The sequence below is a fragment of the Gopherus flavomarginatus genome, chromosome 2 (assembly GCF_025201925.1).
Source record: "Gopherus flavomarginatus isolate rGopFla2 chromosome 2, rGopFla2.mat.asm, whole genome shotgun sequence".
Classification (NCBI taxonomy): Eukaryota; Metazoa; Chordata; order Testudines; family Testudinidae; genus Gopherus; species Gopherus flavomarginatus.
Window position 1 is genome coordinate 82,147 of NC_066618.1, and position 14,113 is coordinate 96,259.

At 45.1% G+C, this 14,113-nt stretch overlaps 1 protein-coding gene across 9 annotated transcripts in view; it reads right to left on the reverse strand.

The window, feature by feature from the left end:
- SMARCD3 (SWI/SNF related, matrix associated, actin dependent regulator of chromatin, subfamily d, member 3) overlaps positions 1-14,113 on the reverse strand; it is a 245,865-nt gene that overhangs the window by 76,948 nt on the left and 154,804 nt on the right. For all 9 annotated transcript variants that reach the window (XM_050942683.1, XM_050942678.1, XM_050942679.1 and 6 more), the window contains 2 exons: positions 12,326-12,421; positions 4,568-4,669 (listed from right to left, as the gene is read on the reverse strand). In XM_050942683.1, coding sequence (XP_050798640.1) covers positions 4,568-4,669; positions 12,326-12,421 — 198 coding nt within the window. The remainder of the gene's footprint in view (positions 1-4,567; positions 4,670-12,325; positions 12,422-14,113) is intronic.

Consider the following 14,113-nt stretch of genomic DNA (forward strand, 5'->3'; position numbering starts at 1 on the left):
TGTGGTAGGCGTGTTGGGTAAATGACATGTCTGGTTTCCACCTTAGGGCTCTGAACTGCCGGCGGGCATGCTCAGGTGTTAGCCCCATTCTGATTCTGGCCTTGGTTTGAAAAAGATCATAATCGTTCATGTGTTCCTTAGACATTTCAGCCTCCACCTCTGCTAAGCGTCCACTGAGCTGTGGCCTCAGCTCTATCAAGTACTGGTCTGCAGAGATGCTGTACCCAAGGCAGGTCCTTTTAAAATTTTCTAAGAAGGCCTCAGTATCATCACCTGCCTTGTAGGTGGGGAATTTTCTGGGATGGGAAACAGTACCTGGAGAAGGGTTGTTAGGGTTGGCTGGTACATCCGGCGTAACCTTTGCTAATTCCAGGGCCTGCTGGTGGGCCTCCCTCTGGAGCTCCAAAGCCCTCCGGTGGTTAGCCTCTTTGGCTTTTTCTTCTCTTTCTCTCATCTCCATCTCTTTTTCTTTCATCTCTGTCTCTTTCTGTTTCATCTCCATAGTTCTCCTGTGGTCAGCCTCTTTGGCTTTCTCTTCTGCGTCCAGCCTAGCCATTTCTAGTTTGTTAGTTGCTCCACTGGTACCCATTTTTCTGCTTTCTTGTGCTGGCCAAACCCCCCTCTGCAGCTCACTGAAAACTGGGATGTACTCCGCTCAAGGCTGCTTGGTTAACAGAGATTTTCTAACTAGCTATACCCGAGAGGTAGAAAGAAAGAAAACAATTCAACTTGTAAATTCCTTTTTGCTGTTTGCTTGCTCACAGCTTGAAGCCTCCTCTTAACAAAGACCCTTGTTAAAAAACTTAACACCTCTGCCCTCAGGCTGCTTTTCAAGCAGCTAGAAAGCAGAGAAAAAAAAATCCTACTGGCTTTTGGTTCCTAAAGAATCCCAAACCGCTGTTCACCATGTCAAGGTTTTTTTCCCACTTTGAACTTTGGAGTACAAAAGTGGGGACCTGCATGAACACTTCTAAGCTTAATTACTAGCTTAGATCTGGTACACTGCCACCAGCCAGAATTTAGCGTCTGGCACACTTTCTGTTCCCCCAAAACCTTCCCTGGGGAAGACAGATCCAAACCCCTTGGATCTTAAAACAAGGAGAAATTAACCATCCCCCTCCTTTCCGCCCAGACTTTCCCCTCCCTGGGTTGCCTTGAGAAGCTTCACACCGATCCAAACTCCTTGGATCTTAAAACAAGGAGGAATTAACAAGCCGCCCTCCTTTCCCCCCTCCAATCCCTGGTGAGTTCAGACCCAATCCCCTTGGATCTTAAAACAAGGAAAATCAATCAGATTCTTAAAAAGGAAGCTTTTAATTAAAGAAAGAAAAAAGTAAAAATTATCTCTGTAAAATCAGGATGGAAAATGCTTTACAGGGTACTCAGATTCATATAGACCAGAGGGACACCCCGCCCCCCGCCCAGCCTTAGATTCAAAGGTACAGAAAACAGAGGTAAAAATCCTTCCAGCAAAAAGAAACATTTACAAGTTGAGAAAACAAAAATAAGACTAATCCGCCTTGCTTGGCTATTACTTACAATTTTGAAACATGACAGACTGATTCAGAAAGATTTGGAGAGCCTGGGTGTGCGTCTGGTCCCTCTTAGTCCCAAGAGCGAACAACGAACAAAACAAAAAGCACAAACAAAGACTTCCCTCCACCAAGATTTGAAAGTATCTTGTCCCCCTATTGGTCCTCTGGTCAGGTGTCAGCCAGATTTACTGAGCTTCTTAACACTTTACAGGTAAAAGAGACATTAACCCTTAACCATCTGTTTATGACATCTTGCTTACAACACTACTGCTAATACATCCCAGAATGAGTGCTTTTTTTTTGCAACAGTGTTACACTGTTGACTCATACTTAGCTTGTGATCCACTATGACCCCTAGATCTCTTTCCGCAGTGCTCCTTCCTAGGCAGTAAGACTCATTTTGTATGTCTGCAACTGATTGTTCCTTCCTAAGTGATGTACTTTGCGTTTGTCCTTATTGAATTTCATCCTATTTACTTCAGACTATTTCTCCAGTTTATCTAGATCATTTTGAATTTTAATTCATTCTCAAAAGCACTTGCTATTCCTCCCATCTTGGTATTATCTGCAATGATGATGTTTTGACAGGTTATGAGCTTTTTGTAGATATCTTACATGATATTCTTTATGGACAAACAGCCTGTAAGACATGTTTGGTGTAATGAGTTTTTCAGGTTTGAAGTGAACTCTTTGCAAACAACAGGGGTCCCTTTGCCAAGGGGTCTCTGTGTCACATGGGGAATTCTTCCATTGAACAGTCTATCTACCTAAGAGCACAAATCTATGTACATTTACCAGGCCTCATTTTCAGCTTGTCCCACTCCTGCTACTCTTTCAGTGACTAAATGGATTTAAGAAAAAAATTGTGCCAGTATGAAAGTTACACCCTTGAGGCACCTTTCCCCCTTGAGGGGCTAACTTGAGTTAGTATCACCATTTACATTGCTAATGAATAGCTTGATTAATAAAAAAATAAAGGAGGGTAATATAATGAATGCCAATCAACATAGGTTTATGGAAAATAGATTCTGTCAGTATTTTTATTTTTTACATCGACTTGGTTAAACTGTTGCAAAAGGCTATGTGGACTCTCTCTCTTATTTGGTTTAGCTTCAGCCAATTAGGAACAAATTTAAACTAAACCATAATAAGCTGCTCCCAAACACAAATAAGAGCATCCACAGAGCTATCAGCATCAAAAAACAAGAATCTCTTCAAGTGGTTTCTGCATGTTCCTACTCTTGATGATGCAGCTTGAAGAAGTGGAAGGGCTAAATGTAAATGTATACATTTCGAAACAAAGAATGTAGGCCCTATTTACAAGATGGGGGACCCTATGCTGAGAAAAAGTAACTCTGAAAAAGATGTAGGGGTCATAGTGGATAATCAGCTGAACATGAGCTACCAGTGAGGAACTGTGGCCAAAAGGGCTAACCCAATCCTTAGATACATAAATGGGTATTTCGAGCTAAGTTCCCTGTAAATTGCACGGTCACGCAGCAGCCTGTTTAGGGACCCCGCCCAGGGACCTGCCGCAGCCAGGGACTGCCCAGGGGAGGAGCGCTCCTTCCCCTTCCCTAGCCTAACCCAGCCCCCAACCTGCTGCGGCCAGGGTGGCCCGGACCTGCTGCAGCAATCATTCACTGGCCCCAACTCTGCTGAAGCCTGGACCTGCAGCGGCCAGGGTGGTGCAGCCTGGACTGGACCCAGCCATGGCCAGGGCAGCCCAGCCTAGACTCACCTGCAGCTGGAGCATCCTGTCCCGTCCCGGCCGGGACCTAGGCATGGCCCAGCCTACCATGGATCCAGGTGCAGCTGGAGCAGCCCGGCACAGCCCTAGAGACGGCCAGGGCGTCCCTCCCGCAGCCCAAACCCAGTCCCATCCTGGACCTGCTGCACCCCAAACCCGTTATCCCTGGCCCCACCCCAGAGCCTGCACCTCCAGCACCCAACCCTCTGCCCTAGCCCTGAGCTCCTCATCCTTGGCCCCACCCGAGCTTATATCCCCAGCCGGAGCCCTCAAACCCATGCACCCCAACCCTCTGCCCCAGCCCTAAGCCCCCTCCCACACTCCAAACCCCTTTGCCCCACCACATGAATTTTGTTATGTGCACCAATATGAGAGTGATGTGTCACACGTCACCTGCACACTGGTGCATAGAACAAAGTGCATTCCGCACATGGGTGGGAAAAGTTAGAGGGAATATTGATTTTGAGTAGGAGTAGAGAGATGATTTTACCTCTGTATTTGGCATTGGTGCAACTGCTGCTGGAATAGCATGTCTAGTTCTGCTGCCCACAATTCAGTGAGGATGCTGATAAATTGGTAAGGGTTCAAAGAAGAGCCATGACAATAATTAAAGGAATAGAAAACATACTTTATAGTGACAGACTCAAGGAGCTCCATCTGTTTAGCTTAACAAAGAGAAGGTTAAGGGGTGACTTTATCATAGTCTATAAGTACCTACATAGGGAACAAATATTTGATAGTAGCTCTTCAGTCTAGCAAATAAAATTATAATACGATGGCTGGATGTTGAAGCTAGACAAATTAGGACTGGAAATAAGGCATCCATTTTTAACAGTGAGGGTAATTAACGAGTGGAACAATTTAGCAATGATTCTATGGATTCTGCATCACTGGCAATTTTAAAATCAAGATTGGCTTTTTTTTTTTTTTTAATAAAAGACAGGCTACAGATCAAAGAGGAATTAATTCAAAGTCCTATGGCCTGTCTTATACAGGAGATCAGAACAGATGATCCCAGTAGTACCTTCTGGCCTTGTAATCTATGAATCTAGGAATATAGCCTATGATATTGTACATTTATGACAATTTACCTCCTCTACCAATTGAAAAAGGAATACAGCAAAAGCTCTCCCTTACAAAAATTCCACCAGTCAGAATCACAGAAATGACAACTGGAAATAATTTCTTGGTATATGCGACAGGGTGACTCTCTTGTGATGTAGTGTATCCTAATGTTTGTGTTCTGTGTCAGCAACAACCTCACCAAGCGCAATGCACTGACCTGGTAATCCAACATGAGGAGAAGTGTGCACCGCACACTCACATCACCAGGCCTCTTCACCTGGAAGCCGTCAGTCTCCTGGGTAGTGGGAGTTCTATGCCACTGCCAGAGGAGAAACAGAACAGGAAGAAGGTCAGTCCCAGTTTGCCCCTGTCTGACCTGGGAGATTGTGTGGTTGTGGATGTGTATATATAGTTTTCATGCAAAAATTATCATTAGTTCAACAGTAAGATTCTGAAATCACCCCCTCAGAACAGTATTGCCAGGTGTCCAGTTTTTGACCAGAATGCCTGGTCGAAAAGGGACCCTGGCAGCTCCAGTAAGCACCTCTGATGAGGCCGTTAAAATTCTGGTCAGCGGCACAGAGGGGCTAAGGCAGATTCCCTGCCTGTCCTGGCTCCATGCAGCTCCCGGAAGCAGCAGCATGTCCCTACGACTCCTAGGCGCAAGGGCAGCCAGTGAGATTCTGTACGCTACCCCTAGCGCTGGCTCTTCAGCTCCCATTGGCTGGGAACTGCAGCCAATGGGAGCTGCTGCGGAGGCTGTGTTTGTGGGCAAAGGCAGTGCACGGAGCCCCTGGCTGCTCCAGTGCCTTGGAGCCACAGGGACATATTGGACACTTCCGGGAGCTGCCTGAGGTAAGCGTCACCGGAACCCGCACCCCAACCCTTTGCTGCAGCCCTGAGCCCCCTTCCTGCACCCAAACCCTTGCCCCAGCCCTGAGCCCCCTCCCACACTCAAAGTCCCTCCCAGAGCCTGCACCCCACACCCCCTCCCACACACCAACACTCTGCCCCAGCCTGAGACCCTTCCTGAACCCCAAACCCCTCATCTCCAGCCCCACACCAGAGCCCACACACTCCAGCCAAAACCCTCACCCTCCCACACCCCGCACCCCAACCGACTGCCCCAGCCCAGTGCCTCCTCCTACACTCCAAACCCTTCTGCTGCAACCCCCAACCGAGCCCCCTCCTCACCCCAAATTCCTCATCCCTAGCCTCACCCTAGAGCCCGCACCCCCAGCCAGAACTCTCACCCCCCTGCACTCCAACCCCCCGGCCCCAGCCCTGAGCCCCCTCACGCACCCTGAACCCCTCATTTCTGGTCCCTCCCCACAGCTCACACCCCCTGCCCCAGCCTGGTGAAAATGAGCAAGTGAGTGAGAGTGGGGGAGAGCAAACGATGGAGGAAGGGGGAATGGAGTGAGCAGGGGGCAAGGCCTCAGAGAAGGGGCAGGGCAGAGATGGGGCCTCAGGGAAGGGGCGGAGTATGGGTGGGGCAAGAGAGTTCAGATTTGTATGATTAGACATTTGACCCTACCTCCAAAGTTAGAAAATTCCAGCTCTCTCCCTTGCGCATATGCCTTAAAATACAATCTCTCTTTATATCAAGGTATGTTATTTGTTGGATAATACAATATATACTGCAAACTGGAATTTTTTATACAACCTGTGATGGGGTATATAAAGGGTGTATAAGGTGCCACCAGACTTCTTGTTGTTTTTGTGGATACATGGCTACCTCCTGATACTTGACACCATGCAAGGCACTAAATTTAGCCGTATGGAGTGGAAATCCATCAACCTCAACAAAAAACTTACACAGGTACAGACAGATATCTTCCTCTCCAAGTGCAAACAGATGGACATCATACCAAATGGACTGACGGAAAAAAAAATCCATTGCAATCAACATACTACACTAACTATGGTGAGAGACTGTGCCACACACTCTCAAAGAAACTGAGGAACCACCTGATCAGCATCCTGTACAGCAGACAGGAGAAGATCAAGAATGAGCTCTCAAAACTGGAGACTCTCATACAAAACCAATCTTCCACAAAAACTTCCATGTGGCTGGACTTTACGAAAATGACACAAGCCATTTATAACACACACTTCACTTCTCCACAGAGGAAAAAGAACAATAAACTATCTAAATTACAGTAAACTACATGCCACAGGGGGCTACAACAGTGGTACCCTCAACTCACCTAACAATACTGTTAATCTATCCAACCACACACACAGCCCAGCAGAAGAGTCTGTCCTATCTGACACCACTGAGAACAGCCTAGCTCCATCCTCTTTGGAACCCCTTTTCAGGTCATTGAAAGCAGCTATCAAATCCCCCTTTGCTCTTCTCTTCTGCAGACTAAATAATTCCAGTTCCCTCAGCCTCTCCTCATCTTCACATCCTGCCCTAAACTGTTGGACAGTGTGAGGCATGCACTGTCAAAGAGCTAACTTATTACACTGGAGGATGCAGTGATTCATGTGTACACTGAGTAAGTTTGCTAAGTCTGCAAGATATGCTGGGATCTTTCTGAATGAAAGATGCTATATAAATACGTAATTAGAATTGTTTCTATTAATACAAAGCAACAAATATAGGCACTGATGCAGGAAAACACTAAAGCACATGCTGGAGCTCTTTTGCAATTCTGGGACTGCATGGTCACCTGTGCTGATCAGCTCACCACACTGGCCAAACAGGAAATGAAATTCAAAAGTTTGCAGGGCTTTTCCTGTCTACCTGGCCAGTGCATCGGAGTTGAGAGTGCTGTCCACAGCGGTCACAATGGAGCACTCTGGGATAGCTCCCGGAGGCCAATGCCATTGAATTGAATCCACACTACCCCAAATTCGACCCAGCAAGGTTGACTTCAGCGCAAATCCCCTCATTGGGGAGGGGTACCGAAATCAATTTTAAGAGCCCTTTAAGTCGACAAAAATGGCTTCATCATGCGGACAAGTGCAGGGTTAAATTGATCTAATGCTGCTACACAAAACTCGTAGTGTAGACCAGGGCTGTGACAAACAAGTTTATTTACATTTACAAGAGATACTGCTACCTGCTTCTTATTTACTTCACCTGAAAGTGAGAACAGGCATTCGCATGGCACTTTTGTAGTCGGCGTTGCAAGATATTTATGTGCCAGATATGCTAAACATTCGTATGCCCTTTCATGCTTCGGCCACTATTCCAGAGGACAAGCTTCCATGCTGATGATGCTTGTTACAAAAATAATGCGTTAATTAAATCTGTGACTGAACTCCTTGGGAGAGAACTGAATGTCTCCTGTTCTGTTTTACCCACATTCTGCTGTATATTTCATGTTCACAGAATATAGAATGACAGAATCATAAAATATCAGGGTTGGAAGGGACCTCAGCCTAGCTCCATCTGCTTTGGAACCCCCCTTCAGGTAGTTGAGGGCTGCTATCAAATACCCCCTCCCTCTTCTCTTCTGCAGACTAAATAATCCCAGATCCCTCAGCTTCTCTTCATAAGTCATGTGCTCCAGCCCCCTAATAATTTTTGTTGCCCTGCGCTGGACTCTGTCTAATTTTTCCACGTCCTTCTTATAGTGTGGGGCCCAAGACTGGACACAGTACTCCAGATGAGGCTGATCAGCCAGGTCTCCTGGACTCCTTTCCCCCTCATGTTATTCTCCCAGGGGATCCTGCACATCAGTTCCCTGAGGGAGTCAAAAGTCTGCTTTTCTGAAGTCCAGGGTCCGTATTCTGCTGCTCTCCTTTCTTCCTTGTGTCAGGATCCTGAACTCAAAAATCTCATGGTCACTACCTCCCAGGTTCCCATCCACTTTTGCTTCCCCTATTAATTCTTCCCGGTTTGTGAGCAGCAGGTCAAGAAGAGCTCTGCCCCTAGTTGGTTCCTCCAGCACTTGCACCAGGAAATTGTCCCCTACACTTTCCAAAAACTTCCTGGATTGTCTGTGCGCCGCTGTATTGCTCTCCCAGCAGATATCAGGGTGATTAAAGTCTCCCATGAGAACCAGGGCCTGCAATCTAGTAACTTCTATTAGTTGCTGGAAGAAAGCCTCGTCCACCTCATCCCTCTGGTCTGGTAGTCTATAGCAGACTCCAACCACGACATCAACCTTGTTGCTCACACTTCTAAACTTAATCCAGAGACTCTCAGGTTCTTCTGCAGTTTCATACCGGAACTCTGAGCAGTCACACTGCACTCTTACATACAATGCAACTCCCCCACCTTTTCTGCCCTGCCTGTCCTTCCTGAACAGTTTATATCCATCCATGACGGTACTCCAGTCATGTCAGTTATCCCATCAAGTCTCTGTTATTCCAAACACATCATAATTCCTTGATTGTGCCAGGACTTCCAGTCCTCCCTGCTTGTTTCCCAGGCTTCTTGCATTTGTGTATAAGCACTTAAGATAACTTGCTGATAGTCCTGCTTTCTCAGTATGAGGCAGGAGTCCTACCCTCTCGTGCTTTCCTGCTCATGCTTCCTCCCAGTATCCCACTTCCCCACTTCCCTCAGGGCTTTGGTCTCCTTCCCCCGGTGAGCCTAGTTTAAAGCCCTCCTCACTAGGTTAGCCAGCCTGCTTGCGAAGATGCTCTTCCCTCTCTTCGTTAGGTGGAGTCTGTTTCTGCCTAGCAATCCTTTTTCTTGGAACACCATCCCACAGTCAAAGAATCCAAAGCCTTCTCTCCAACACCACCTGTGTAGCCATTCATTGACTTCCACGGTCTCTACCTGGGCCTTTTCCTTCCACAGGGAGAATGGACGAGAACACCACTTGCACCTCAAACTCCTTTAACCTTCTTCCCAGAGCCACGTAGTCTGCAGTGATCCACTCAAGGTCATTCTTGGCAGTATCATTGGTGCCCACATGGAGAAGCAGGAAGGGGTAGCGATCCGAGGGCTTGATGAGTCTCTGCAGTCTCTCCGTCACATCGTGAATCCTAGCTCCTGGTAAGCAGCACACTTCTTGGTTTTCCCAGACAGAACAGCAGATAGATGAGTCAGTCTCCCTTAAGAGGGAGTCCACAACCACCACCACCTGCCTCCTTCTCTTGGGAGTGGTGGTCGTGGAACACCCATCCCCCACCCCATGTTACAGCTGTCTTGGATGATGACCCAGCACATGTTTGTTTTAAGAACACTTTCACAGCAGATTTGACAAAAAGAACATACCAATATGAGATTTCTAAAAATAGCTCCAGCACAGGACCCAAGATTTAAGAATCTGAAGTGCTATCAAAAAATCTGAGCAGGACGAAGTGTGGAGAATGCTTTCAGAAGTCTTAAAAGAGCAACACCACAATGTGGAAACTACAGAACCTGAACCAGCAAAAAAAGGAAAATCAACCTTCTACTGGTGGCATCTGACTCAGATGATGAAAATGAACACACATCAGTCTGCTCTGCTTTGGATCGTTATCAAGCAGAACCCGTAATCAGCATGGACGCATGTCCTCTGGAATGGTGGTTGAAACATGAATGGACATATGAATCTTTAGTGCATCTGGCATGTAAATATCTTGTGACACCAGCTACAATGCTGTTCTCACTTTCTGCTGACATTGTAAACGACAAACGGCCGGCGTATCTCCTGCAAATTGCAACCAAACTCGTTTGTCTGAGCAATTGGTTGAAGTAGGACTGAGAGACTTGTTTTATTTTTGAATGCAGTTATTTTTTTGTACATAATTCTTAATTTGTAAGTTCAGCTTCCACGATAAAGAGATTGCACTACAGTACTTGCAATGGGGGAATTGAAAATCTGGGGCCGGTTTTGTTCAACATCTTTGTTAATGATCTGAATGATGGGATTCCTTGCACCCTCAGCAAGTTCGCAGACGACATTAAGCTGGGGGGAGAGGTAGATATGCTGGAGCATAGGGATAGGGTCCAGAGTGACCTAGACAAATTGGAGGATTGGGCCAAAAGAAATCTGATGAGGTTCAACAAGGACAAGTGCAGAGTCCTGCACTTAGGACAGAAGAATCCCATGCATGCTATAGGCTGGGGACCGACTGACTAAGCAGCAGTTCTGCAGAAAAGGACCTGGGGATTACAGTGGATGAGAAGCTGGATATGAGTCAGCAGTGTGCCCTTGAGGCCAAGAAGGTCAACGGTATATTGGTCTGCATTAGTAAGAGCATTGCCAGCAGATCGAGGGAAGTGATTATTCCCCTCTATTCGACACTGGTGAGGCCACACCTGGAGTATTACATACAGTTTTGGTCCTCCCAGTACCGATGGGATGAGGACAAATTAGAAAAAGTCCAGCGGAGGGCAATGAAAATGATTAGGGGGCTGGGGCACATGACTTATGAGGAGAGGCTGAGGGAACTGGGGTTATTTAGTCTGCAGAAGAGAAGAGGGCGAGGGGGATTTGACAGCAGCCTTCAACTACCTGAAGGGGGGTTCCAAAGAGGATGGATCTAGACTGTTCTCCGTGGTACCAGATGACAGAACAAGGAGTAATGGTCTCAAGTTGCAGTGGGGGAGGTCTAGGTTGGATATTAGGAAACACTATTTCACTAGGAGGGCGGTGAAGCATTGGAATGGGTTACTTAGAGAGGTGGTGGAATCTCCATCCTTAGAGGTTTTTAAGGTCAGGCTTGACAAAGCTTTGGCTGGGATGATTTAGTTGGTGTTGGTCCTGTGTGGAGCAGGGAATTGGACTAGATACCTCCTGAGGTCCCTTCCAACCCTGATATTCTATGATTCTAGGTTATTATTCCTTTTGTTTTTTATAGTGGAAATATTTGTAATAAAAATAAATATAAAGTGAGCAGTTGCACATTTTGTATTCTGTGTTATAATTAAAATCAATATATTTAAAAATGTAGAAAACATCAAAAATATTTAAATAAATGGTATTCTATTATTAACAGCACGATTAATTGTGATTTTTTTTAATCATGCAATTAATCACAATTAATTTTTTTAATCACTTGACAGTCCTAGTCACTACATGTATGTTTCATGAACAAAGTTTATTTTCAATTGAATTTTAAAAAAAAGTAATAATCTGATCAGCAAATTGGCTGGTTCTACCTGGGGAGCCAATGTGGAGACACTAAGAAACTCTGTGCTTGCCTTGTGCTATTCTGTAGCAGAGTATTGCTCCCCAGTGTGGCCCAGCTCTTTTCACAGAGGACTAGCAGACACTCATCTGAATGAAACTATGCATATAACAAGGAGACCAACCAACGAACCAGGCCTGGCTGTTTGTCCTGTTCAACATTGCCCCATGACATCAGATGATAAATCACCTTGCGAAATCTGCTCCTTAAGGTGCAAGACATGCTACATGTACCCCCACTGGAAAATGTATTTAATCCTCAATAAAAAGAACAGGAGGATTTGTAGCACCTTAGAGACTAACAAATTTATTTCAGCATAAGCTTTCGTGGGCTATAGCTCACTTCTTCGGATGCACAGAATGGAACGCCTAGACAGGAGATATTTATACATACAGAGAACATGAAAAGGTGGAAGTATGCATACCAACAGGAAGAGTCCAATCAATTGAGATGAGCTATCATCAGCAGGAGAAAAAAAACCTTTGAAGTGATAATTGAGATGACCCATAGTAGGTGTGAGGAGAACTCAACATATGGGTCATCTCAATTATCACTTCAAAGGTTTTTTTTCTCCTGCTTATGACTGCTCATCTCAATTGATTGGACTCTTCCAGTTGGTATGCTTTGCTGCTTACGAAGCCTGAATGAAGATTATTTAAGCACTACAGTCATAAATACTACGTATGGAAAATCTCTCTCATATCCCTAAGAGAGAACATATACCATCACCCCTTACTCACTGTGCCTAGCTTGGTAGCCACTTGAAAGGCCACTAACATCCCAGCAGAAAGAGTCAACGAAAGTAAACATGGTAGGAGGAATTAAGAGCATACATAGTTATTGAGTTGCAGTAGAAGCAGAGTTGTGTGTTAGGGTTGCATGAGCCTCCTACCTCCACCAAATGATTGTCAGGTCCATAAAGATCTTTGTCCAGCTCAATGACCAAACTTTTAAAGAAGGAGGAAAATTTCCGCTTCTGTTTGCTGAGCTGTAAAATCAGAAAACAGAGAAATGTCAAAGAACACACCTCAGCTTGGGCTTACTGCTAACTTTGTGTGGCCTCCTCCTCTGGAACATGAATTCCCAGACTGGATTGGATTCAAGGTCCATCTAGTCCAGTCTCTGTCTCTGAGAATGGCCAGTACCAGCTACTTCTGAGGAAGGTGCAAGAAACCTGATAGTGGGCAATTGTGGAATTACCTGCACATAGGAGAAGATTCCCCCTAACTCTATCAGAAAACTTTGGCTTGTACCCTGGAGTAAGACAGTTTATCCTAACTATTTTAAGGATGGATATTCTTTTTTTTTTAATCTGAAAAAGCACAAGGCCTCAATTATATCTTGTGGCAGTGAGCTCCACAGGTTAATCATGCATAGTACAAAAAATATTTCCTTTTGTCAGATTTAAATGTTGCTTTGCTATTTCATTGGTGGTCAGCATGTCGAAGTCTCACCCTGTCCCTTCCAGAAACATACCATGGTTTGACAGTTACTGTGCAGCATTTGCTGCTTATTACACTAATCGTGATTGTTTCACTATTATCTTCTCCTCCACACATTTGCTTGTGTTTCCCACCTGTTGCCTCTCATCGCATACTTAGATTGTAAGCTCTTTAGGGACAGGGACAGTGCGACCGAAAGCACCCCCTTTATTCATAACCTACACACTATTGTAATAATCTTTGTACAAAATATGTCTTGAGAGGAATCATTTGAAAACTAATGACTTGCTGGTAATACCGTGGTGAAATGTATGTAGCAACATCATATATAAAGTTATGAAATCCCCCTGCATGATGTTAATAGCACATTTTCAAAACCACATTGTCCTGACTAGGTAAAAGTTGTTAAACATGTCTTTCCTAAACAGAGGACTGTGTGTTTATCTCAATTTATATATACATAATAAACAGGATGCTCAGGACAGCAAGGGGGGAAATGGCAGGGAGACAAGGCAAACCAGCATTTCAGCAAACTCAGGTAAGAAGAAAGAGCATGGAGCCTCCTTCACCAGCAGACTCCATGTCACCTTCTTTACTATTTGAATAAGCTTTGCTTGGAAGTGTAATCTTCAGAAGGATCCAATTTAAAGGGTGAATTGATTATAAAAGCGAGGGGCAAAAATACCCCAAAATCATCTCTCTTCTACCTACGAAGAAAAAAGGAACCAGCCCTTTGACTTTGGAGGGAAATCCTGACCTGAAAAATTGGTCAGCCATGTTGCTGGGAATATGTGGTAAGGATGTTACCTTGAACCAAGTCTAGCTTGTTGAGTTTTAGTTACCAAAAAGCGTTATTTGTTTCTCTTGTAACTATTCCTGAGTTTAATACCCGATACCTGAATTTACTCAAAAACCCATCTTTTTTTATTTATAAACTTGTTTTATTTTTTAATTTAAACCAATCCAGTGTTGTGTTTAAACTGAACTGTTTGGTAATGCCAATTAAAGTAGCAAACTGTTGAATATTGACTCTTTACAGGGGAAATGGACCTTTAACATCTGAACTGTTGAGGAAAGGGCTGGACAGCGCAGAACACACATTTGGAGAAAATTCAGGACTGAGAGTGTGCTGGAGTCACCCTGCAAGTAGTAACCAAGGCTGGTGGAAGCCAGCGTGTGACAGGGGTGGTCTGGCAGGCTGCTGAGGTTAGAGCTGCTGGACCAGGGCTGCAGCTATA